A 9,398-nucleotide genomic window follows, 5' to 3' on the forward strand; every position below is an offset into this window, starting at 1 on the left:
TATGATAGGCCCTAAAGAAGTTCTAGAAGATGATTTACACAAAGGAAAATGAAATCAAACAAGATTTTGATGGCATGGAAATGTGTATGAAATGGCCTATAGATATTGCTTGAGCAGTGCTAGAAGGATGAAATGGTCATTTTCTTTATGAGAAGTGGTGTGCCACAAGAGGAAGGAGGGACGAAATGATCAAGATGGTTTAAGACATGTAAAGAATAAGCCTTTTAAGAACCTAAAACTGTTATTTGACTTGTTGACCTAATTGTTTCGGAAATAACTCAACTAAACTAAAGCTAATCAAGCCAACTAGAAGAGTGCTTGGTAGTGTGATCTCAAGCAAGGAGGTTAATCACATACTTTTGAACTATCACAACAAGTAGCATGCAAAGAACTAGTAACATGATCATCTAAAGCAAAATCAATCATTGTTATATTCACTATAGAATGCTCTTCAAAAGGATGCATCACTGCCTTATAAACATCAATTGTAACCTTTTTACCCCCAAAGTTAAGAGCTCGAATTCCCTCCTTCATGTGAATTATGGCATTTGAGTCTCCCTTGCCTTTACTTGCGATAACTTAGCACTCCATGGTTGAAGAGTGAAGACCAAACGCTACATTCTTGAATGACATCTTGGGTCTTGATTTTCAGCTCATCTTATTGAAAGCACACCCATTCACGCTTGGATCTTGGTTCTTTTAGCCCAAATCTTTCGCAACTCATTTGTAGAATGTCCAATGATGACTTGCACATGATATCACATTAACATATTCAAGACAAGCTGGCATCAACTATGAAAGAGCAACATGCTCAACACAACATTGATCACTAATCAACCTTTAATTAAAGGGTGATGAACATATGCCTAAACAATGGGGAGAAGCCACAAGGGATTACAATGAACTCTTTACATAAATACCTAACCTTAATTATATATGTGTTTATGTTAACAACTAATCATAATTAACAACTAATTAATATTTCAATACATTCTTTAAGATGAATGTTGAGGCAACAAGTGGGAGTGCATGTGGAGGTATTATTCTTCACAACAATAATGGCGACGTGATTAATGGGTTTTGTTCTAGGTTGGGAGTTGGCAATAGCTTTTCTGTTGAAGCTTAGACGATGGTCTGGTATCTTAAAGTTGCTTGGGAAAATGGCTGCGATGACATCATTCTAGAGAGTGATTGTTGTGACTTAAGTCTTGTTGCATGGGGATTATTTTTTTCAATTGCTCACAAGTATTCTCTTATTGGAGTAATCTTATTTGAGACATGATCAAGCACTAAATACGGGCACATTTTTTGATAGAAATTCGAACCTTGATTTGTCTCATTATAAAAAATTAGACCTTTCTATTAAACTCAACTCCAAAAATTACATGGAGATTGTTTTATTTACTTCTCCCCCTCAATTGACACTTCATGGGCTGCATTGTGATATAAGGACTACAGTTTGCTTTGTTTGTGTTGAATTGAATACATTGTTTGTTTTTCTATTTACCAAAAATGGAAGAGTTGCAACATTTTTTAAAAATAACTCCTAAAAATAGGAGCGACATATCTTAAATGATTTTTTTATCAATAACACACATAGGACAACTAAAAGTGGGAATCAAGGCAAGCCCGACCCTTAAAGGCTCAGGCCCTGAAACTTGATTATCTAAAATTTGACATAATTCTGAGGTCCGGATCTTATTTATAAGGCTCAGGGCTGAGTCTTTAAGCTCTCTTTCTCCAAAAAAATTTAATATTTTAATTTAAATAGAATATTTTAAAAATTAACATAAAAGAAATTAAAATCTCACATAAATTCAACAAAAAATTTTAAATTTAAGATGAAGATTGAAATCTTCATCAATGCAAATCTAAATCCTCTTTATTATCATCTAAACATAAAATATTAAATTCCTCAAATGTAGATCTGTTTGTTGAAGATAGAAGTAGAGATTTAATGTCGATTATCTCTACAATTTCTTTTTAATCACTTACAATAAATATCAATTAAATTGTATCATTATCAGTCAAATATGTGTGTATGTGTAAGATAACCTGACTTATCAGAATTTGAAGGGCTTCTAAGCTCGACCATTATTCCCTACTCTAAGGACAACTTGTTAGTTTTACAGGTTTATGTTTAAATTAAGAAGACTAATAAATAAAATGTGAGTAAAATTAACCATTTAGTTCCTTTAATTTTGATTGAATTATAACTTAATTTATAAATTTTAACTTGTCATAATTCAACCATTATAATTTTAATTTAGTTATAACTCAGTCTTAACTTTTAATTTAATTATAACTCAGTATTGAACTTTGATTTGGTGCAATTTAATTTTTATAATTTTAACCATTTAAAACAATGATTTCTATATTTTAAAAAATAAAATTATAAAGATTAAAAATATTTTAAAATTTAAGACTAATATTTTAAATTACTCAAAACTTTTAATATTTATAAAAGTTACAATTATTTTTTATACAGCATAGGGACCAAAATTTTTAAATGGTTATTACTGTGAGAATTGAATTACACAAAATAAAGGTTTAGGGAATGAGTTACCTACAAACACTAAATGATTAATTTTAACTAAAATACATTTTAAAGTATTAAGGATTAAAAATTACTGTTTTATTCAAATATTATTAAAATATTAATAATGTTTTTTCCAACTATCCAAGTTGAGCCCAAGAGAGGAAAAGAAACTATCCGCAGCACCACATTAATAATTTAATATATTTATGTGCTTGTATTCAAATTTTAAATTTGATTGTAAAATAAAAAAGAGAAAGGAAAGAAAAACGCATGGTCATCCAAGGTCGCCAGAGTCTTGTGACTCTAAACAAGAGTATGTGTAAGATTACATAATTAAACTGCGACAGTTAGTCGATAAAACCTCTCTCAAGTAGTAAATAAAATTTAGGAGCGCGCCGAGGCCGTTGGCGCATCAGATTTTTCATTGGTGACAAATTCTTTACACCGCCAGCACGAAAACTGTTGACGGACAAGGATACAACTATCTGAACTCAGCATAAATCACCACTGATCCGCTACCTCATTTTCACGGAAGACCAAAATGTTGCCCCATTCGAGTGGTAATTGAATAATCCGAATGTTTCCATGTACGCACTTAGAAGTCATAGCTTTGCTGTCAATCGACAACATAGTTTGGAGCCACAGCCAAGATTCGGTCGTTTCTAGATATTGATGTCACGTGCTCTGCACCTGCAGCCTCTGAAGCTTCTTGCCTACCATCATCTAACACTATCAAATGGCCTTCCCTTCGAATCAAACTCTACAGCAAGTGAATGGTCTTGTTAAACATGCCAGATCTGGATGCATATTAGTGCCTAAATTCTAGGAAGGGTATAAAAAAGTGTACCTCGATAATAGCTTTAATTTTGGTAATTTCTGAAGCTGCCTCGTCCATTGAACTGTAATTATTTTTCTCATTTTGCTGGCCTACATACCATTGGATCAAATCCCGTTGCCTCATTCCAGTCAAACCAGTTCCTGGAGTTAACAAGCCCATGGAAAATTTAGCTTTCCCATATAATAACTCAGTGGAAACAAGATAAGAGAATATAACTCAAATCAAGGAGATCGATTACATCGATATATTCTCGGCTTAAACTAGATAAAGGGCACGAAATATTGGGGAAAAAAAACTTGAAAAAGGTATAATATAGAGGTCATTTAAACCAACAGCACGTTAGTCAGTTCTTCCACATCTAGCATTTAAATGACAAACAATTGAAAAGAAAAAAAAAAATCAACTGCTCACCTTGTGCAACAGTTTCTTCATGCTGTCTAAGGCGCATAACAAGGGCTTGGGTAACTCTCTGGAAATATTCATCGCTTATAACAAGTTTCTTCCCTTGTTGAGGGGCAGAACCTTCTGCTGCACCCTCTGAAAATATCCATCACCTTTAGTGGAAATATTTATCACAAGTGTGATCATTTTAAAGTAAAGTGGGTACATGAAGCCTCACCTTTCGTTCCATCAGTTTTCCGATCTGTAGCACTTCCCCCTTGACCACCATCGTCGTTTCTGCTATCAGGTCCATCACCACCACCAGTGCTGTCATCTGGGTTTTCTTCTTGAAATTCAGACAGATCAATTTCACTGGACTCCACACTGCAGACAAAAGAAATAAAGTTATCAACTCCAAAAAGCAGCTAACATAACGGGATGGGAAACAAGAAATTATTTTTGTACATGCACATGGTAAGAAATGGAAAGAGGTAAGGGAGGTTGGGAAAGGGAAGATATAAAAAGGGAGATAGCGAGAATGAGGGGAAGTCATAAGATATATATTGTTGATTGTCATCTTGCCTTATTATGGATGTATTCAGCAGTCTTACTGCTATGCGAACATGACGAGGTTGCACCTGAAAAAAGCCTACGTTAGCCCAGAACAGGAAAATATGCAATGCTAAATGCAGGAAGATGAGTTCCCAGATCTTATAGCACCTGACTTTCCAAATGACACCGTGCAATGGCCTCAGACAGCCTGATTAATGCCTCCAACTGCCTAACAGTCATGCGATATGCAACTCTACTACCAGGGTTCATATCTCCTCTCCGAAGGGCAACATAAGAATCTACTAGTAGTTTTCTGGCATCTGGATTGAGCTGCATTAATTAGGCTATATAAGAAAGAAGCTCATAAAATTCATAACCATTCAGGCAAGCAAATGGTCTTAAAGGAAGACAATTCATCAAACCTTCGGTTTTAGAGTTTTTGCATAAGCTATATAGCGCTTTAGTTCTGCTGTACTGAATGATGGAGTCAGAGCATCTTCACGCTTTTGATGAACTCTCACAATGTGATGGGCTATGTGGTAATCTGTCTGGTCATCTGGGTCATCAATCATGACATATACTAGATCGAACCTTGATAAAATAGCTGGTGGAAGAGCCACGTTATACTGAAAAACAAGTAATTAGGCCATTTCATCAAGAAGACGGGAGCAATAGCACATGATTTTCCAATAATCGCAAGTCTATGTATCAGAAACAAGAGCACTGACCTTGAGTGGTTTAGATTTGTCATATCGTCCCCCAGTAGGGTTGGCAGCAGCAAGAATGGAAGTACGTGCATTAAGTGTGGCTTGTATTCCTGCCTTGGTGATACTAATTGTCTGCTGCTCCATGGCCTCATGAATTGCAACCTTTAATTCATTCAAGAGTGAGTTACAACCCAGCACATGACCACAGGATACCAAATTAAAAAAAAAAAAAATTATGCCCATTACCTGATCTCTGACGTCCATCTTGTCAAATTCGTCAATGCAGCAAACACCATTGTCGGCAAGCATCAAAGCACCAGCCTGGAGTTATATACAGTATCAGAAAATACAAATAGTTGAAGACAGTATCTAATATTATCAAACAATCCAATAAAAAGGTCGCATAAGATCATAAAAAAGAAAAATCAAACTCCTTTGCTGTACCTTCATGCTTTATTAAGGCAGCATAGCTCAGTCCATATCATTTCACAAAACAATTCACATGCCACTTTTGTATGGTTTACCAACATAAAATTCTAATTGCTCACGACATCATGCTAATGGCAAAAGTAAATAGCATAAAAATCAAGAATGGATATACGAAAATCTATTATACAAGCATCAAAGCATGAGAGGCTCTCAAATCCTCATTCAATAATTGATTCTAGTATATATGTAGTATAACATTTTATTGTTTCTTGTTTCCATTTTGAAACAAGAAGATTTCCAAAGCTTAAAAAAATATGCATAACCAACTAATAGATTTCATAATTCCCCTGTTCATTCTAACTTTAAACTAGGGATGTAGAATACTCCTTATATTACATTTCAACTTCTTTAAAGGATTAAAAATCAAAGATATGCCACTAAAAAATACAGATGAAGTGATAGTGAAGGTAGAAAACTGGTTAGGAATTTACAAGGTTATTCCCAGCATACCCTAATCCAGCAGCACTGACATTTAAATTTCCGAAGAGTACAAAGGAGCAACAGACAATATTTACCTCAATGCAAAACTCCCCAGTCTCAGGCTCCTTGGCAACTGTTGCAGTCAAGCCAGCAGCAGAGGATGATTTTCCAGATGTATACACAGATCTTGGAACTATGCCAGCAGTATATCTAATAATGATAAATTACCATGTATTAGTCATTCATTTGCATGAATGATATGACAGAACGAACACACATAGAAGGGTAAGTACTTGAGAAACTGAGACTTGGCACAACTGGGATCCCCAACAATACAAACATTAATGTCTCCTCTAAGATTGATGCCTTCATGAGTAAATTTGTGTACTCCACCCATGAGCATAAGAAGGATTGCTCGCTTTATATCTTGGTGACCAAAGACGGTTGGTGCTACGCTGTCAACAAGTTTGTTAAAGAAATCTGGAGTGTTCCTCATTCTTTTAACTTCATCAAGCTCCTGTGTCTGTAATGTAAGATAGTCAAATATAGGTTGGTTAATCAACCTTCGCAAGAAAGTGAGGAAGCATGTATGAATTTTCTCTTCAATATATGTAGCAGGAAAAATAATTATAATCAGAAATGCTGTTGCAGATTAAGTAAGCAGAATATATAGAATTCACTTGTTCACTGGAACCAAAACTAACGTGTCTGAAATAAGCAGAGCCATTTACTAGAATTGTATACATTGTGATATAGATATAAATAGTAAAAATATTGAGAAAAATTGAGAAAAATTGACAAGGATGAAAAATTTTGCAGCACGTTGACAAGGGGAAAAAGAAAATGAAGCTCAATTACTAAATGAAAGTAAACAAGGTCTTGATCAACATAGACATTCATAGTTGTCATACAGAAGGTGCATGCAGTTACTGATAAGTCAAAACAGATGAACACAAAAAAATGCGTGCCAAAAATCACATCATGTACTGACTGTAAATTGCTGTTCTTCGTCATCCGCATCCTTCTTTCTATTCCTGATGTCTGACTCTCTTCTCCCATCACATATCTGATGACCAAGCAATTATGAAACGTGTCTACATTAAACCGACTCATCTGAAGAAGTACAGAACACCAATTATAGCTGCTAACAAACCAACCTGAACAGAGTTGGCTATAAAAGCTAGTCGATATGAGAGGTCTCTGACTCCCAAAGCCCTAAGACCCCGCACACCTTCAGTTCCAACTGAAGAACTCTTGCGTTGAGAAGTTTCTCGGCGGCATTCAGCTCTCTCTCCAGGAGATGCTAATGCCAATATATCAGGTATGACAACCACAGTTCCTGTAAAGATCACCCTGTAGGGGACAGAATAAGAATGAATATGACTTCTAAATCAAGTTATAAGTACACTTCAGTTTTACTAACTCAGAAGATTTAAGGCATCAGAAGACTTACGTGTCACCAGCCCTGGCCTGTTCCACAATCTCATGACGTAGAATAACATCCAAAGACCTAGGAAGAGAGCCAGCAGGTATCTCTTTAGATGTCTCCTGCATTCTGACCCTCTGCCAATCAGTAAATTTGCTCTCTTGCCTCAGCAATGCCCACCTTGCCCCCTTTAAACAGGTTGCATTTAGACAGACCGCAGGCTACAAAGAATGAAAATTAGACAGTGAAGTCAAAATGATGACAAAGTAAATAGTTGATGATATAGAACAATAAATTAGAATCTAAAACAACAATACCAAATAAAAAAACTATTTGTTTTGAACTTTATTGCAATAAATAAGTTTCTATAATCACCTCAGTATACTTGAATTGCTGTTCAACATTCTTTACAACCCCACCACATTCTAAGCACTTGAAGGTTCCCTGGAGAAGCTCGGGTCGAACCTCACTTGTCCTTGTCACCACTCCTGTCACAGATACTAGTTTTCCAATTTCAGCTGTGGTTAGTTCCCTTAGCCTGCAGGTTTCAAATTGGGGATAAATGAGCTAAGTTGAAGCTAGAGAGAGTAGCAACCATGATAGAAGGAATCTATGTCCTGCATACTGTTGCAGAAAGGCTACATTCCATACCATAAAAAATGGGAAAGTCATAACAATACATGCTTAAATTTGTTTCCCACAGAAAATTCACTTACTCGGTTAGGACGTGGGCATTACAAATTGAAGTAACAAAAAGCTCAGAACTACAAATTTCAATTTAATAAACATACAGACAAAAAATCTACGATAAATGTGTTGTTCCCGTCGCCAAATTCCCTTTTTCTTGATTATCACAAGAGGTAGTAACGAAAAACTGACGATTCCAATATGATTTAAAAATGAATTAACATATTAAGGGGGAACGGGAAAAAATAGAAAACAGAAACTTTACCTCTTAACAAGTGGAATGTTGAAGAAGGCAATATTTATGTCTTTGTTAGGGTTATCGTCAGATATGACGGTTGGCTTCAACTCCATAACAAACCTCTTGCAAGCGTTTTTCAGGTAGGGCTCAAATCTATCAAAATAACCAATTCGGCTCATGATACGAGTGGCAATTTCATAAATCGTGAAACTTTTAGGGTTTCATAAAAATGTAGAAAGAACAGAACCTCAAGTATTCATCAGAGATGGCTTTCTGAAGAAGATCGTTGTAGAGAATGACATGTGAGAAATCGATGAACATTGTGTTGGATTCGTTGGCTTTCATTGCCTCAATCTCAGCTTCGTAATAGGGCTCTCTCTGCTGGCCGGACCGGAAACTGATTTTCCCAGACCAAATAAAACAATTAGAATTGAAAATAAGCAAATGCAATCTCCATAGACCCACACATCAAATCGAAGAGAACGAGAGCGAGAAAACACAAGAGAAGAGACCTCTTAAGAAATTCTAGGAAAGCGTCCTCAACCCTAGCAGCTTTCTCATCCACCGAGTACCCACCGTAGGCTTCCATCTACGTCTTCTTTCTCAGCACGAGACACCTCTTCACAACTGACACTGTTTCTTCTTACTCTTCCTGATTCTTAGAATTTGGATTCCGCCTCACTCCAAATGGGATCTCGCTGTATTATTGGCGGGAAAAGAGGAGAAAGGCGCCCAACGGTTTCCCGCCAAAAGTTGTGATTTCCGGGTCTCATACATGGGCTTCCAGTTCTGATGGGGCAGTACCCGATACTTTATCTACTCCACCCCAATTCTTATTCAAACAAAAACAACAAGAATAAGCAATGAAATGAAAATCATAAGAAAAAATTAATCTTTTAATTCTCTAATTTTTAATTTATTTATAATTTAATTCTTTAATTATGACTCATTGTAACTAAGTCTTTCAAGTATGACTCGCTTATGATTCAGTCCCTCAACTTTTAAATTACTTACAAATTAGTTTCTGAACTTTTGTTATTTTTTTTTCATGTTAGCTTATATCTCACATTAATGAGCAAAAAAATGATATTTTAGAATAATATATGAGCATTTTTTATCCC

General features: G+C 35.6%; 1 protein-coding gene across 1 annotated transcript; it reads right to left on the bottom strand.

Annotated features, from left to right (window-relative positions):
* Positions 1–2,792: 2,792 nt before the first annotated feature.
* Positions 2,793–8,975, bottom strand: LOC129286659 (DNA replication licensing factor MCM6). Its single transcript, XM_054922636.1, has 18 exons — positions 8,790–8,975; positions 8,525–8,674; positions 8,305–8,430; positions 7,728–7,890; positions 7,380–7,573; positions 7,084–7,279; positions 6,918–6,992; positions 6,220–6,449; positions 6,022–6,136; positions 5,264–5,338; positions 5,039–5,179; positions 4,733–4,936; positions 4,479–4,640; positions 4,341–4,396; positions 3,997–4,142; positions 3,789–3,914; positions 3,387–3,517; positions 2,793–3,299 (listed from the first exon to the last, which is right to left on the bottom strand). Exons 1-18 carry the CDS (start codon positions 8,864–8,866, stop codon positions 3,156–3,158), a joined length of 2,511 nt encoding a protein of 836 aa, XP_054778611.1. The 5' UTR covers positions 8,867–8,975; the 3' UTR covers positions 2,793–3,155.
* Positions 8,976–9,398: the final 423 nt, after the last annotated feature.

The sequence above is a fragment of the Prosopis cineraria genome, unplaced genomic scaffold, assembly GCF_029017545.1.
Source record: "Prosopis cineraria cultivar Desert tree isolate PC_DT_omini unplaced genomic scaffold, ASM2901754v1 PC11, whole genome shotgun sequence".
NCBI lineage: Eukaryota > Viridiplantae > Streptophyta > Magnoliopsida > Fabales > Fabaceae > Prosopis > Prosopis cineraria.

Coding starts and splice junctions, on each gene's coding strand:
- LOC129286659 (XM_054922636.1), bottom strand. CDS start 8,866: ATGGAAGCCTACGGTGGGTACTCGGTGGATGAGAAAGCTGCTAGGGTT. Junction 8,675..8,789: donor TTCCTAGAATTTCTTAAGAG/GTCTCTTCTCTT, acceptor TGGGAAAATCAG/TTTCCGGTCCGGCCAGCAGA. Junction 7,891..8,304: donor AACATTCCACTTGTTAAGAG/GTAAAGTTTCTG, acceptor TGAAACCTGCAG/GCTAAGGGAACTAACCACAG.